The 17,785-nt window shown below is 36.8% G+C and overlaps 1 protein-coding gene across 1 annotated transcript in view; it reads right to left on the bottom strand.

Moving 5' to 3' along the window:
* Positions 1-8,335: 8,335 nt before the first annotated feature.
* LOC150103224 (coactosin-like protein) overlaps positions 8,336-17,785 on the bottom strand; it is a 93,897-nt gene continuing 84,447 nt past the window's right edge. Inside the window, exon 4 of the mRNA XM_090397797.1 lies at positions 8,336-8,694. Coding sequence (XP_090253923.1) covers positions 8,581-8,694 — 114 coding nt within the window. The 3' untranslated portion in view covers positions 8,336-8,580. The remainder of the gene's footprint in view (positions 8,695-17,785) is intronic.

Raw genomic sequence — 17,785 nt, 5'->3', positions numbered from 1 at the left:
TCTTCAAACTTAGGGACACATTCTGATATCAGATCATTTAAGTATTTTTTTTTAAACACTTCCCATGTGTTGATATCCTTTCTCATCCAACAACATATCATGGCACAGAACAGCATACTCCTCAGGTTGTCATAATTTCTTACTTTGTAATTCAGCATGTAATCTTTTCTGCATGGAACATTCATGAACTTAGCCACTTCCCACGTGAATACCACATGATCACCGTCACCAACATGAGACAGAATAGTAGAGTCTAACTGAAACTCCCTCTGACACTATAATCAGATCTAACACTCTTTGATCACAACTTGTTTCACATGCTACTTGATTAAGGAAGTTGTCTCAACCAATAAAAGATCTCATCCTTAATCTTCATATATAAATGTAGTTTCATTTCAACCTCCATGATACCCATTTCTCATCAGCCAAAGATGTTTCTAATAGCAACTCAGCTTACAGCTTCAGTCACTACTTGTCTGTTTTGCATTTCTTCTTTGGCACTACAGCCCCATGTAGGGCCTTGGCCTCCCATTTTTGGATTTCATAACTCACTACACGGTGGGGTTGTTACTCCCACGCTCAACCATGTGTAATTGTGAAGTGTTGTGTTCTTAAGACCAGTTTGCCTGCTTTGCAGGAGGAAAAACCCCAGATAAACTAAGGAGAAAACCCTGCTATCTATGCCCAAGACTGGCTATGTCTGAGAAGATCCTTAGCTCCTCACGTCAGTGACGAGAATCGAACATAGGACACTCCTTTCCCAGGCATATGGTTGCAGAGCATGTAAACACTTGACTAACCGCACAAACTTGCATTTGATTTAGCTTGTCATTAACTTACCTTTCACTAAAAAATCTGGGAGAATATTCATGTTTGATAACAAATGCCAACAACTCATTTTTATGATATTTCCTTTCCAACCATCTTCAAAAAGTTTACCTCACAAAACAACAGGTAAAAGGTGCCAAGGCATTTGCTGCTGCCAAAGATGCCAACAATTTAAGATATCTATTAGATAATTCTAACTACATTATCTTTCTCACTTCTGAATGTAAAGCTCAATCAATATCCAAACATTCATATTATCCACTGGGTAATTCACTAAAAGTTACTTTCTACAGTTATATAGTCACTGATCAGAATTGATACCTAGTTCTCCACTCCTCTACATCTGTGTAATCTCATAACAGCTATTGATTGAATTTCCTTTCATACTTCATTTTTCCTACCACTGTCTTTCGTAAGTCTTGATATCTACTTTAAATTTCTTTATTCTCGCTTTCTGCCGATACACTGGCAGTACTCGTGTACCAAAGGTTGAACAATCTTGTGTGGAATTACCACTAAAAAAATTGAATGACAGCAAGAAAGTGAAAGACGTGAACAGACTTGAAGATTAACTAGTGAAACATATGTGGGATGAAATGATAACTGCAGATATACACTGCTCAGAAGACTGACCTCAAGGGCTCACTTTAATGGGTACAGGAGTAGCAAACCCAAGGTACCCAATGCTGAACCATGCCTTACTTTATGTAATATATATAAATCTTATCTGAAAACTGGTCCCTCCCCTTTTTTCTTACCCTTTACCCCCCTTCCCAATACTATTCAAGGACTACAGATGAATCTTTCCTATTTTGCTATTTCATTTTGTCTTATGCAGTCAGAGTCTGTAACCTAGTAGGTGGGACAACCTGGGATGAATTGGGAAACAAAACTTCCAAGACATATATAGATAGACAGGGCCTATGCAACCCTACCACATTTTCTTGCAACTTCACTCCAAAATGCTAATATGGTTAGGCCTTATAATACATCTCATGCTGTACCGGTTGTCACACAGAATAATTAGAGCTACATTCAGGGCTTAGGCAGAGGGTTTTGTTGGAGAAGTATCTACAGTCTCCAACAAAAAAATTCAGTGATATTGTGAGTGAAGAATACAGAAGGTATAGGATTGATCTTTGAAAATTTTACATAGGCACATAGAATGTTCAGGATCTACAGATGGGTATGCTCAATATTGTCTGTAGAGACATGGAGAAGTATAAAATTGGCATGGGAATTACGGAGGCCAGATGGAATAGAGGTCATTTCAAGACAGGATGGTCAGCTAGTTTATTCAGGAGGTGAGTCAATGCATCATGGGGTAGCTATGATACTGGACAGTTCAGACAACAGCTGTTCTTAGTTATAATCCTGTTAATGACAGGATACTTTGTATTGGACTTAAGGCTCATCCTACCATCATGTCAATTATGGTAGTTTATGCCCTCACATGAAGAGAGGAATTCTACAAAAAACCTTAAGACTATTTTAGATTGCTTATCAAGAAGTGATGTACTTTACATTTTAGGGGACTTGAGATGCAAAAAAGTGGGAAAGAGTGAGAGTTAAGCCTGAATGTGGCATATTTGTGGTCTGGGTGAACACAACATCTATGGTGAAAGACCGTTGGAATCTGTCCATGCTAACAGATTAGTTTTTACCAAACCTGCTCCCAGAAACACCTACAACAGACCTATACTTGGACATCACTGATAGGTCAAGGCACCAGATTAATTACATCCCGACTCTCCAATGGTGGAAGACTAGCATCTCTGATGTGCATACCTGTTCTGGAGCAGATTGCGGTACTGACAAACAGCTGATAAGAGACTCCGAAACCTTCCAAGTCAGGCATATCTCATGACTATGTCAGAGCAATTCTTAGTGGGTTCACAGAAGAAACATCGACTCAGTCAGATGATTTTTTGGAAACTAGTGAGAACTAACCAGAAATGCTTTGGGAAGGAGTCAAGATTATAATACAGGCTACAGCCAAGACCAAGAGACCCATTGATATCAGATTCAACATGGAATCTAATCAAAAGAAAGCAGTTGGAAAAACAAATACAGTGCCTGGAGAATATAAGATTATGTAGAGAAGTCAGAAGAGCCCTCACAGGCAGGATAAGTGTTTTTTTTTTTTTTTTTTTTTTTACTAATGTAGTGTCACGTGAAAGATTAGAAAGTGTTATGGAGCAAAATCACACTACACCCTCCACTTAGCACAACAGATGTGAATGCCCAGTGCAAGCATCTCTTACCAATGTGTAACTCCAACTATGAAATTCAAAAGTTGCAGTGTAATGGCATGGTCCTCTTTTTCCTGGTTTGGCCTGAGACTTATGGTGCCATGAACACTGAACTCAGAGGTATCTCAACATTCTAAATAATGCAATACTTCCCACGGAATTTATTGTTTCAGCAAGACAAATGCACCGTCATAAGGCTGCTACTGTGGGCCTTCACAGGACCCTATTGAACATCTGTGGGATGAACTGGAGCATCAGGCAAGGCCAAGAGATGTCTATCCCACAACAGTCCAGGACCTCATGTCTACAGGAAGAATGGTCCAAAATTTCCATTGGTTGTCATCATGCACTTGTGGCAAGATGACCCTTAGAATTGCTGTGGTATTGCAGTGAAAGGAGGTCCTACCACTTAAGATGCCATGGATGTTTGTTCTTCACACTGTAGCATCCATTGACTTCTTTCCGAGCAGCGTATGTGAAAGGAATGAAAAATGTGTGGTGAGTGAGAATGTGCACAAGATGTTCCTAGGGGATTGAATGAGTGGAATGATACATAAGAGAGTGTAAGCAATAAGTAGGAATGAATGATTTGGAACAAAGAATGAAAATAAATATCAGGTAGTCAGTATAAGAACTGCAATATGTGGATTACCCAGATATTAGTAATGAGGTGAGACTGCAGACAACAATCTTGAATTGTAGCATAGTTATGCATGGAGAAAGGAATGCAATTTGTGAATGTGCAAGATGAATTTGAGAGGCATATGGAACTGTATGAGAGGTGGATTGCATTTTGTTGGAAATTAGCTAGAGAGGCAAATAGATCTGATGAGGAAATAATAGGCAATTTGGAAGAAATGAGAGCTCATTCCTTCCCTCAATATTCCCGGTCATCTCAGTCCTTTGAGATGACCTGGAATGTTCAAGAAGCAATCCTTTAGTTTGAGAAAAGAATGTAGGATCCGGTAATAGAAAACTGGCTAAGATGGGGAAGAGAAATACAATTGAAAAATGATGTTGGTGGAATTTGTTATAGAATGTAAATCAGTATAATAATACTATTTGGTTGCAGATCAAGTGTTGATCTATTTTATTATTAAACTGAACCAACTAGTTTCGCCACACTTTAACTGTTGGCATCTTCAGGGTACATTATAAGTTTAAACAATCTCACAATTATGCGTAACTAATTGTAAAAAACTGACTAGAATAATTACAAATAGGATAGTATCAAATGTGAGTGAAACGCATATCACGTGTACAAGGTTAGCTAGCTGTTGCTAAGGTATTTTCTGTAGTTTGCATTAAAGTTCATTTCTTCCATTTTTAAAGTTCTGATTAGGGTTTTCCATATCTCTGGGAGTATTAGGCCTCGATTTTTGTTGAGATTGACAGTAGAATGGGCGACTGTGGCTGCTTCTTTGAAAATTTTTGAATGGTAATCTTCCCCTATGTAAGAGGAACAGCTTTTGTCCCACTCGATGACATGGTTAGTTGTAGAGAAATGAGACGATAGGCCAGAAATATCCTGTCTGTTGTTTTTGACATAGCCAATGTATTCCTTTTGCCTAATTTCAAGGCTTCTTGAAGTCTGTGCGATGTAACTAGAGCCACAAGCACATGGAATATTATAAACCCCAACATATTTATAGAAAGGATGGTTGTCTTTTGGAGATCTTAGTAGTTTACGAATAGATTCTATTGGTTTAAATGTTACTCTTATTTTGTGTTGTTTGAGGAGGCTGGCAAGCTTGTTGGAGATGCCACTTACAAACGGAATTGCAATCGTTTTTATATATTGAATATCTTCTTGTTCTCTTTGTGGTGGTTCAGAGAAAAGGACTTTATTGATTAGTCTTCTTGGATAGCAGTTCAAATACTGATTGTTGGGAATAAATTTTAACTCATCTTGAAGGGTCTTCTTGTCCGTTGTGATGCAATTCGCTCTTTTCTGAACCACCCACAAAAAGAACAAGATATTCAATATATAAAAACGATTGCAATTCCATTTGTAAGTGGCATCTTCAACAAGCTTGCCAGCCTCCTCAAAGAACACAAAATAAGTAACATTTAAACCAATAGAATTTATTCTTAAACTACTAAGATCTCCAAAAGACAACCATCCTTTCTATAAATATGCTGGAGTTTATAATATTCCATGCACTTATGGCTCTAGTTACATTGGACAGACTTCAAGAAGCCTCGAAATCAGGCAAAAGGAACACATTGGCTATGTCAAAAACAACAGACAGGATTTCTGGCGTTTCATTTCTCTACAACTAACCATGTCATGGAGTGGAACAAAAGCTGTTCTCCTTACATAGAGTAAGATTACCATTCAAGAATTTTCAAAGCAGCGGCCACAGTCACCCATTCTACTGTCAACCTTAACAGAAATCAAGGCCTAATACTCCCAGAGATATGGAAAACCCTAATCAGAACTTTAAAAATGGAAGAAATGAACTTGAATACAAACTACAGCAAGTACCTTAGCAACAGCTAGCTAACCTTGTACATATATGTGTTTCACTCATGTTCGATACTATCCTATTTGTAATTATTCTAGTCAGTTTTTTTTTTTTTACAGTTAATTTTGTCAGTTTTGCAGTTGCGCATAATTGTGAGATTCTTTCAACTTATGTACCCTGAAGATGCCAGCAGTTAAGTGGCGAAACTAGTTAGTTCAGTTTAATAATAAAATTGATCAACACTTCATCTGCAACCAAATATTATTATTATACTAATTTATGATCAAGAAAATACTTTCATGAAGAATGTAAATCATTTGTTTCATTGCCAGAAGTATCCAAAATAAGGAGAAACTAATTTATTTTTTTTTGCATTGGTAGTGTTTGTCAGAATGCATGACTGGTTGATTGACACCATCCAGATAAGAATGTTTTTAGTAAAGACAGACAGCAGAAAATGAAAATTACTGTTGACAGTTGCAGAGGAATTATGCCAGTGCAATGGATGGCAGTAGTTTCAGTATGGCATAAGGTAGAAGTAGACAAGATGAAATATAATTGGATGCTACCATACACCTGAAAACTAGCCTAACAAATAAAAGGATAATTGTATGTTATTTTAATTATGATAATATAGATAGGAATGAAAATTGTCCCTGGATGCAAGGAGAACAGTGCGTACAAGGATCGTGGTCTTTGATTTGATATTATAAATGGATGTTAAATCTTCCATTTAATGAGAATGAAATTGTCACCTGGGATAACATGTAAAAACTGAAGTTTGTCAGTCAAGTTGAATGCAGAGTTCCTCAGTTCATATTTGGGTATGAACTGAGCCATACCCAAACAAAATACTCGACAACCATGGATTTAAAGACAGAATTAATATAGCATTAGTCACTTTCATTCAGATTCAGCAGTTATGTGCAAGCAGAATTCAATAATCCTGTGGTTAGCTAGCCTAGATAAAACTGCTAAAGCAGGACTTGCTTTAACAAATTTGGTTTTGATTATTATGATCCTCATACATGCATTTCTTGATACTAATATCTGAAATAGTAGAAATGCCATCTTCCCCATTAAGATTAGGCTCAATGACCTTTCATGACCAAGTAATCTAACTTAATTAAAATACTATAAGGTAGTTATTTTGTCTATACATGTTATTTCTGTCAGTGGAAACATGTAGAGATTACAATTTCAAATGAACAAACCACTTATAGACATCTAAAGTATCTAGTAAGGTACTTCAGATGTCTATAAGTGGTTTGTATATTCTTATAGCTTATACCATAGATCTATAACATTTTGGATGTAGTTCAGTTCAGATTAGCAATACTATCCCTTTGTTTCCTGAATATGCTACCCATAACAGAAAGGACACTTTTTGTTACTCCACTCTTAGTATTTGAGTATGCTCTCTTCGGTGTGTCAATTCAATAACTGGTTGTCACTATGCCTCAGATGCTTTCTAATATTGATGCGATTCATCAGTGACTGCTTCTTGAAGCTGTTTAAAAATTCAGTGTTTGTTTCTATCTAAAGAATTCTCATCCTCCTCCAAAACCAAAGTTCAAATGCCTGTAACTTCTTGGTCTCATGTTAAGGATACACCTTGCAACCATGTAATGCTATAGTCTGACCACATAAGCAAGAGCTGTCGTTGGCAGACTGCCAAGAAATCAATTCATGTTGAAGGGCAGAAAAATAAGGAGATGTTTTTGTAAAAAAATCTGGGTTTTCAAATTATTCTTCCCACCTTGTGTCAAACACTCCCCACGTTCCCCCCCCCCCCTTTTTTTTTTTTTTTTTTAACAGGGGAAGTATAGAGAAAGACATCCTAGCATCTAAACAAGGTATGTACAAAATTTTTCTTCCTCAATTATTCCACTATATTTTCCTTTAATATACACTTATGCCCTAAAAATTTGAGTAAAAAAGCCAATTTATTTAAAATAAAGGACACTCCTAAACAAAAACAGGCTATAATAGCCTTAAAAATAATTTTTTTAGTACTTACCAACATTAGATATGTGCAAATACTACTGACAATTTAACTAAATTCAGACATTCACACTGAGTTATCTGACCTTGGGCTGTAATCTGCTAAATGAGTAAAGCTAAGATATCACTTCATTTACTGTTTAAGTTTATTGATCCTAGGTTTAATTAATACCAGAATAATTTAATATTGTTTTATAAGGCATTAAAAGAGGCTAAATTTTAGTTACCAGAAATTTCTAAAAACAGAACATTCTATAAACAGCTCTAACCATATTAACAAAAGTGTGATATGCTCTACCAGTTTATAATTAGACTACATTCTCTCTTCTCATCTAAGCACATCCTTTTCCAAAAACTTTTGGAGTATTCAAGTTGACAACTTGAAGTTTTCCCCATGCACATAGTAGTTCGAACAATATTTACATTTTCTGTACATTACACTAAATTAAGAAGTATGAAATGAAATCATGAAGATTTATATAAATCAAATAGCCTATTATGTTAATTCAACAGAAAATGGATTACGTAAGTTATTTGTAGCTTTCTTGAATAGCTAACTTAGCTAAAAATGAAGTAGCTATAATAAACCTTGGAAAAAAAGGCTGAAATGTACTGGTCTTTAAAATTTGAATTAACATGAGAAAAATAAAGCTAAAATTATAGCACACTATTATAGAATGTCTATATTAGCTCAACATTTGATATCCTTTAATTTTGACATTTAAAACTGATTTTTCAAACTGGCAAAAAAAGGTGTAGCTCTTAAAGAAAATATCCATAACATTTATCTAAAGTCTAGAAATGGCACTGCCTTTATTGAAAAAATTACAAATATATCACACTGCAAATATCTTGTACAGTAACCACAATATGAAAAACTTCACTTTTGGCAAATGATAATTACAGATGTATAAACACAGGTGGCATGGCCACACCTATCTGTCCACTCAAGATCACTACACCAGTAAAAAAAAAATTAACGAAAAAGGAACTTCGATGTTCAAGATCACAGCTGACATTACAAATATTCAATCTCTTATCCCAGTGCCATAGTTGGCTCCTCCAGCTCTCATCACTTCACCACGAAGAATGTCTTCTGATAACTCTTCTGAAGCTTCCATCTGAAGTTCTACTGCAAAATTCTACAAAGAAAGAAAAGTATTTGATATATACATATTATAGTAAAGTTTAGGTTTATAAGGGTCATTCCAAAAGTAATGCAATGTTTTTGCTTGAGTGAGGGTTCTTCAGATTATGAAGTGAAAGCATAGAGTGAAACAATTATATAGTTCAATATCTGGACTTCAAAGTCAAGATAAGAGCCAGGTGATTACAAGATTTTGATATATGCTGAGGTGTGTAAAATGACATTAAGTAATGGTGTAGTAAACATTACTTTTGAAATAAGAGTCAAATAAGTTTAAATTGCTAGGGGAGGGGAATTCAGCATTTTAATTTATGATCAGAAAATAAAAATTTCATTTTCTTTTAATTAAATTAAAAGCACTATAGTTAAAAGTATTTTTGAAATATTATTGGCTAACTCCATGAATTCCTTACTCAAGGGAGGCCTAAACATCATGGCACCCAAGCAGACTGCAACTTATTCAACTCATTTATTTACTACTCTCCAAGCAAAAAAAATAATCTGGTCCTGATATCCCTGCTAATTACACTCTTGTTCAATTTCCAAGGATGGCCTCTTGTTATCTCACCAGAACTGTTCTGAAAATTGTTCTCTTTTAATATTGTAAAATATCCTTTAGTAATTTATGTTACTCATATCACCCTTTTTCTGCCTGTCAACCAACCAATTTCAATAACCCACAAATCTTGGACCTGTCCTCAAAGTTCATTCTATAAACCTGCTATCATCGTGTTCACTTGCCTCTGGATCCTCTCTACCTCTTCATCCCCAAGAAATCGAATTGACCAGATCTGCACACAGCAGTCAAGATGGAGTCTTACCAAAAGTTCCATGAAGAGGTATAATAACTTGCTTGTCTCTCAGCAGGATATTCTTTGGTAACCATGTAATCACATGAGCTGCTTTAGCCACTTTTGCAAATGCTGTCTACACTTTCACTCCATATCCACTAACACCTCCCCTTAACCCCTGGCTTAAATTTCCTTGAGTACAGTTCCAGCAATGTGGTAGCTGGTAATCTTTTCACTCCAAAAAGCTGGCCTGGTGGCTGAGTGATAGAGCAGGTGCCCTTCCTCAATGAGGCTTTGGTCCTTGGAGGTGTCACATAATAATAAATAATGCATAACTTTGCACTTTACCACATTAAACACAATATCCATGCTCCTTTGCCCAGACTACCAGTTTAAATCATCCTGCAAAATTTTAACCTTTTAACTATTTTTACACCCAATTTTCCATCAGCAAACTGAAGAGTTCTCAGATCCTTTCCTATAATGTTAACATACAAATTAAATAGTAGTGGTTCAAGAACAGTCCTATGGCATGCCACTAATCACAGGCCTTCTACTTGACTATTACTGAATAAACTGATCTCTCTAGAGAGAGAGATCAGTTTCCCATACTGTTACAACATCCAGCTTTATCACTGTAAACCCATTACATTCATGCAACTCAGCTGTCACCATATTATAAAACATGGGCAAGAAGCTATTAAGGCACAACCTAGACTTTGCAAAACCATGTTGCTCCTCATATAGTATCCCATTTCTGTATCCATCCTTGTATTTTGCTCTCAACTAAATTCTCCACTACCGTGACCTGATATGCTGATCAGTTGGTAATTTGCTATCAGTCTGAGTCTTCTTTAGGCAGTGGAACTATTTTCCCCTCTTTCCACCCCTTGGATTCATCCAGAGCTGAGATAGATTAAATGCGATCAAAAGGCACTGCCAATCATCTAATTCCATAGCTGTATTGACATCAAGGTTCTGTAATATGCTATGCATCTCCAGTTCATTACTTGAGTTTCCATAAAAGTCTTTGCCTCTTGTTACTACTAGATCTTCACCTGGATGATACTCTTGCAAAGTGTTCACTTACCAATTCTCCCTACCATTGGCATTCATTAAAGCATTCAGAGATCAACTCAAAACTTTTCTTACTGTTAGCAGAGGTATATTTAACAATTATGATCAAGGTGATTCCATCCCATTTTCCAAGATCAGTTGTTAGGTTTTCATATCTAACCTATCCTGGCATGAAAACATATCCATTATTCTCTTTAGCCTCCAAAAAGATTTTTATTCTCCTCTCAAACTCTGAACATTAAATCCCATCCAGGGTGGTGCCCAAATTCCTTAAGAATGCTGGGTTGTATCCAAAAAAAAAAAAAAACCGTGCTTAAAGTTTATATATAATCTAGCATTCTGACACTACAATCACTTTCCCATAGACAAAAAGATATTTCCATGGATGCTGCTATTTTACTTCCTTCTAATCATGTATGAAGATTTAAGCAGCTAGTCAATATATGCTGTTTAGCTTCCGACTCACTAAATCAACTTCATCCTCTTCAATTCTACATACCTCCATCTTATACCATTTCTCCAATGCATCTCAGATTTTTCTGATACAGCCCATACACACTTGTTTATTATTATTATTATTATTATTAGACACCTCCAGGGAGTCCAAAGACTCATTGATGGAGGGCACATACTCTACAACTTTGTCTCCACCACTCAATCCACCAACTCACTGCAACTACACCAACACCATCTACTGTCATCCACCATCACTACTATTTCCACAGATAATCACAAACATCCATGCCCACAGCAGAATTTGAACCCGCAGCCCTTTGGCTGGAGAGCAGATACACTAACCACTCGGCTAGCCAGGCTGACAAAAAACTCCTCACGTCTCTGACGGGAATCGAACCTAGGACACTCCTTCCCCAAGCATATGGTTGCGAAGCACACAGCCACTAGGCTTGCGCAGACAAGCTGTATTTGATCTTGCTACATTATTAAAAAGACAAGCATACTTTTGTTTATATACAAATTACAAAAAACTAATGTATATCCAATAACCAAACCCAAAATTATAGTTTATGTGGTTTTTCAATGCAGTCATGTGAACAGTCATTTTGAGCTATACTAGAAAGTGTTTTTAAATTAAAGTACAGTGCAGCTTTTTGTCTCAAATTGTGCTGCAGTTGGATACAAGTGTCCTTCGGTGGTGTTATTGTTGAAACATTGTTTATATTGCATTTTCGCTACTTGTTTCACTATTTCAGTGTCCAAAGATGGTGTCCTTTAAAAAACTTGCATCAGGAGGACTTCTGTACGAAAATCTAGCTCTGCCTTAGATTTTTTTTGCAATGGATGCATTGTGGAAACTGCTATATGTATGCACTGAAAAATGAGAAAGATCTGTGGACCGTCTGGGTAAACAAGACTGAAAATGTGAAACTTGTGAAAAGTGTCTAGATAGATTCAAGCGATTAGGAGTAAAAGCAAACTTTGGGACCGTAGCAGAAGAGCTTTGGCAGGAGTTCGTTAAAATGAAAAGCGATTTTCATCGCCTGCAAGTGGTCAGTAAGGAGGTTCAGGATATTAAAATGAGTTCAATGTGTTGAAAAGAGAAATTAGGACTATGGAGATTACTTTAACTGAAGTAACTAGAATAGGTTTAAGTAAAGAAGAGACTTTGGTGAATGATGAAATAATGAATAGTATGGAAATGATTGGGAGTCAACAGAATGAAAGCACAAGAGGTCTAGAAGAAATGAGATGTGAAAGTGAGAGAATAAGTAAAAGAGTGTTGAGGGAAAGTAATGAAACTGGGAGAGTCATGCTGAATAGTGTAAAAATGAGGCCGTGAGTGATGCTTATTTGGGCTTGAAGTTATGAGTGGTATAATATAATATATGGTGATTTCAATGATTAAGGGTATGGAGAGCAGTATGCCTGAGGAGTGCTTGTCTGGCAGAACAATAGAGTGACTTTAGCAATAAAGAGAGCATGATGCAGAAAAGATGATAGTTATGGTGGGTACAAATGACCTGAGTGGTAGTATTAAGCAGGTAGCAAAAGATTTAAGGACGTTGTTAGATATCGTGAAGAAGAAAAGTGTCAAAGGGAGGATAGTGTGTGTGCTGCCTCGTTTTGACAATTATAAGTAGATGAGCAATGTGAATGATGCGATTGCAAGAATGTGCAAAAAAAGGTCTGGAATTTGTGAATATCTGGAATGTCTTTGAAGGCAAAACACAGTTGTATGCAAGAGATAGGTTGCATCTGAACATGGAGGGTGTCACGCGTTTGAATAAGTTACGGTTTTCTGAACAAGTAATTGGGCAGGGAAACTAAAATTGAAAAGGTTGAGTGCAAGAGGGAGAAACTTATGCAGTGAATGTATATTTGCTAAATTTTTTTTTGCGGAATAATTTGAAGAATAGAGTGGATAAAAATCTGCATAGGACTACTGAAATTAGAATTTCTATCACTAAAGCTGGTACAAGAACTAAAGGGAATCTGCAATTTTTGTATACTAATGCAAAAAGCTGTTGAAAGTTTATTAGGTAGAGATGACCTTGCTAATGCTTCTGCCTGGTATCTCCACTTGGGCCTGGCTCCCACTGAAGAAACTTCAATAAAGGTCGAAACTAGTCTGGATAGTGGCCCTTCCCTTAATGCATAACATTATACGTATCTGCAAGGAGATGTGTTTTGCATTATAGGAGATACTGAGAGAGGAGTGATGTTAGCTTGCTCCACCTTTGCAACGAGTTGTCCAGTGTTGTACCACCTTACCTCAGTCCTGAAGATACTTTCAGGCACAAACTTTGTTTGCTCACACTTGGATAAAGGATTAAACTAAATTTATTATAATGCAAAAAGCATTTGAAATAAGAGAAAGGAATTGTTGGCAATCTCAGCCAAATTTGTTGGTTGCACACTAGCCACATTTTACAGAGACAATTCTCAGTATATCTTTCATATTTAAAACCCATAAGCAGGAGAAAACTGCCTTAAACCACTAAATGACTAAGGCAGCATTTTTTTATTTTTATTTTCATGCTTACCATATGAAGTATCAAACACATAACACTATAGATTTTCCATATTGATTCATAGTCTTATTCTTTTTTGGCTGCAGATCAGCCACACTATCAAGCGGATAGTTTAGATTGGCTACATACATTATATGTTCCTAATAATGCATGGATAAGGAAAGCCAGTTTAGTTTATAAATTCTGTTAGTCTGCAGGTTAAGAGATGAAAATGGTGAAATTGAATCTCTCCACTGAAGTTTGGAAGCCTGACAGTTGATTTTTGTTGGAAAAAGTTAAAGATACCAAGAAATTATATACTTGGTTTAATCCTTTATCAAAGTATAAACAAACAAGTTTGCACCTGAACTATTTTCAGGACTGGGGCAACTTGTATAAAAAAGCTAATGACTTCACATCACTTGCCTTAGTAAGTTGACTTTGACAACTGACAGTTGATTTTGCTTGTTAAAAACTTCAGGTTGAGAAAACTACCTCTTGACTGCTTTTCACTCCTAAATATTACACAAATGTTTAGATCACTGAAATCATTTTTAGAAGAATCTCAACTCACAAAAAGGAAATCTACATTACATTAATACTTAGGGCAGATAAGGATTATGTGGAATATTTTGTGTATCATTATATAAGGCTTATTTACACATCAAAATTAATTATGTTAATCTTAGCTATTTAGATGCAGGTGTTATCCTTCTAAATAAATCCAGAACAAGTCTGCAAGATTCCCCGACTAAATTGAATAACTGGCGTAATAGATTTGGTATGAAGGTTAGCAATAACAAGACAATGAAAATAGGCAGAAACATTGAAAACATCAACTGTATCCTGAATAATGAGCCTATTGAACAAGCAAAACATTTCAGCTATTTAGGCACAATTTTTAGTGAAGATGGCATATTAAATATGGCAAACAGAATTAGTAAAGCTAGTATAGTACGAAGTCAGCCGAATAAGATGAAGAGATAGCATTTGGGAATAAGGAAAGTGAATTTCTAGTTCTTGAAAGTTAACTATCTCAGGCAGCACATAAAGGAAGGCAAGCGAGGATCAAGAGTTCTAGATCTGATCATTTCAGAGGATGTAATTGTTAGAGAGGTTTCACATTTTTCTCCAGTTGGTGAAAGTGATCATAAAGTAATCACCTATGTTGTGGCTAGTCATATGCAGGCTTTAGCACGGAAAGGATATATGTGGAATGAGTACAATAATTAAGGTGTTGGACATGAGGAAGAAACTAGAAAGAGAGTAGTCGTGATTGTAAGGACGAATGATCTAACTGGACATAAGGATGAGAGGACAAATATCAGAAGCTATTGAGAAGAGTGAAAGATAACAATGTAGTAGCAAAGGCTGTCACTGTGTTATCTAGTTATGATGATGAGTTGCAACATAAAGCCAAAATCATGAATAGTATGTTGGCAGAGCTGTGTGAGAAGGGAGTGGAGTTTGTGGATGTATGGCATGTGTTTGAGGGAAGAATGAAATTATACAAGTGTGATGGGTTGCATTTAAATGGCTTTAGAGTGAGTGTGATGGAGAAAGTGTTGCTAGATGAAAGTATAGTGTGTGATGCATGCCAGAGATCAGAAGGAAGAGATGAAGAGAAAAATCAGGAGAGTGAGACAGCAGTGCTTGGCATGGAAACAGTAGTAGAGTGAGAGAGAATGGGAATACAAGAGGAGCGTGGAAACGGGGGGGGGAGAGCTCGGGTGGATAGGGAGACATGGTATAGAGAGAGTGAATGAATGTTTAAAGTGGCAGTGAATGGGTGTATGAAGATGGAGTATATTTCAATGTTGGTGGAGAAGTGGAGACTGAGCAGGTATGTGGTAAGCAGTAATAAAGGTGATTTGGCAGGTGTAGTGGGGGAAAATCACAACCAACATATGGCTTGAATAGGACTGGCTATAGACCTAAAAATTAACTGTTGTGTTTGTTTACAAATGCCAGAAGTATCAGAAATAAAAGGGATGAAATGGTTTCTGTTATTTCACCCCCAAATCATTGAAATAAGTGAAATATGTAATTCTTGTAGAAAGGCTTATATGCTGGTTAAAATTGATAAATACTTAAGGAATTGACAGCATGGTAGAAATACAAATTAAATCAACTTTAATATATATTTTCCACTATTTCGGCAACGTCACGTTGCCATCTTTATGGCAACTTAAGATAAAGACATGTGCATGCAAGCACTACATAACAGCAAATAAGAAACGAAGCTATCGTTTTTCCTAAAGTCCTGATGACTGGTAATTAGGTTACGGAATTAACAATGCATATAAAGTATATTAATTAAAGGTAACTTTAATGAATAACTTCTATATTTTGGCAACGTCACGTTGCCATCTTCAGGAACATAAAGATATGTTATGTGCACGCAGGCACTAACAAAAGCAAATGAGGAAGAAAGCAAGAAACTAATATTGTTCCTAAAGTCCTAATGGTGCCCTCTGGTGGGCTAATTTGGTTGACTTGGCAGTTGGGCTGAAGTTCTCAAAATGCAAGTTTCCCAAATTTGGGGTAGTTTCATGCACCCAAATTTGTTCAGGTTAGGATCGTTTTTAGAGCTGCTGAGCTCTAAAAAAGCAACTCTAAAAAATGTTCCTAACCTCAACAAATTTGGGTGCATGAAACTACCCCAAATTTGGGAGACTTGCATTTTGAGAACTTCAGCCCAACTGCCAAGTCAACCAAATTAGCCCACCAGAGGGCACCATTAGGACTTTAGGAACAATATTAGTTTCTTGCTTTCTTCCTCATTTGCTTTTGTTAGTGCCTGCGTTCACATACCATATCTTTACGTTCCTGAAGATGGCAACGTGACGTTGCCGAAATATAGAAGTTATTTATTAAAGTTACCTTTAATTAATATACTTTATATGCGTTGTTAATTCCATAAACTAATTACCAGTTATGTATGACCAACGTATAAGCCTTGCTACTAGAATAAAGTCCTGATGGTGCCCCTGGTGGGCTATATTAGGTGTTCTTGGCCTTTGGGCTGAAGTTCTTCTGATGTATGTTTCCCAAATTTGTTGAGGTTTGGCATGTTCCTAAGGGCTGAGGCCGATTCCATAAATAGTCTTTCATATTTGAACTTGCTGCGGTGTATTACTGTGGCGAGTATCCAGAGCACAGTCTGCAAGCCCAGAGTGGCTGTACTGGTGAAATCTGATGTTCGGAGATTCTGATATTTGCTGTCCTGCCTGTTTGGACAAAGTAGGACAATTTACAGTTGCAAGGGACCTGGTAAACACCAGGTAGGTCTAGGGGAAATGGTTTGTCTTTAGTGGAGCAGATAAGAGATGCCAATTTTCTATGTGGTCTCTAACAAGAGATCAAGTCATGTTTTTTTAGGATTTTGTTGATTTTTTTCCAATGTGCCTCTGATGTAGGCAAAGGTAATGGATTTAGAGTAATCGTTTTTGTGAATGGGGGAAGGTGGGGTGTGGATAACTGGTTTTAATATTTTGAGGATTTTGGGGGGGGGGGTAGCCATTGTCTGAGAAAGTATTAAGGATGTGATTTAGTTCAGTGGCTAGGGCTTGGTCATTTGAACAGATTAGTTTAGCCCTGTTGAATAGTGTTTTAATCACTCCATATTGTTTTGAAGGGGGGGATTGTTGGCGAATATATATGCCTGTATGGGTGGGTTTTCTATAAACTGAGAAAACCAAGGTTCCATCAGGTTGGCAGACGACTAGTGTGTCTAGGAAGCGAGGCTATTGTTTTCCTCTTTTTCCAGGGTGAACTTGATTCTAGGGTGTTGGTTGTCTAAGCATGCTATCCAGGCCATGTGGCCAAATAGCGAACATCAACGTAGCGAAGCTATATGTAGGTTTTTGTGGGGCAGAGTTTAAGGCTTTCTCTTCAAAAGTCTCCATAAAGTTGGCAGCCAAGGGTGGGGAAAATGGTGAACCCATAGCTGTCCCCTCTGTTTGTAGAATTTTTCCTGCCAAATGAAATAGCCCGAGTTCATTGTGAACTAAATTAGGACTGAGATATCAGGAGGAAATTTAGCTTGGATTAGCTCTAAGGTTTTTTGAGGGGGACATTTGTGAATAAGGAGGAGACGTCAAAACTGACCATTATGGAGTGTAAGGTTTTCTATACTGGCTTTGAAGTGGGCTGAATTTTTTTTTTTTTTTTTGATGTGTGATGGTGTGTTGCCAATATAGTGCGAGCACACTTTGGCTAAATATTTAGCTAGTTTGTAAATGGGGGA

The sequence above is a fragment of the Typopeltis vanoorti genome, chromosome 9 (assembly GCF_054136105.1).
Source record: "Typopeltis vanoorti isolate ZY-2024b chromosome 9, IOZ_Tvanoo_1.0, whole genome shotgun sequence".
NCBI lineage: Eukaryota > Metazoa > Arthropoda > Arachnida > Uropygi > Thelyphonidae > Typopeltis > Typopeltis vanoorti.
The sequence above is the reverse complement of the archived record's forward strand: the minus strand, read 5'-3'. Positions and strand labels throughout refer to the sequence as shown.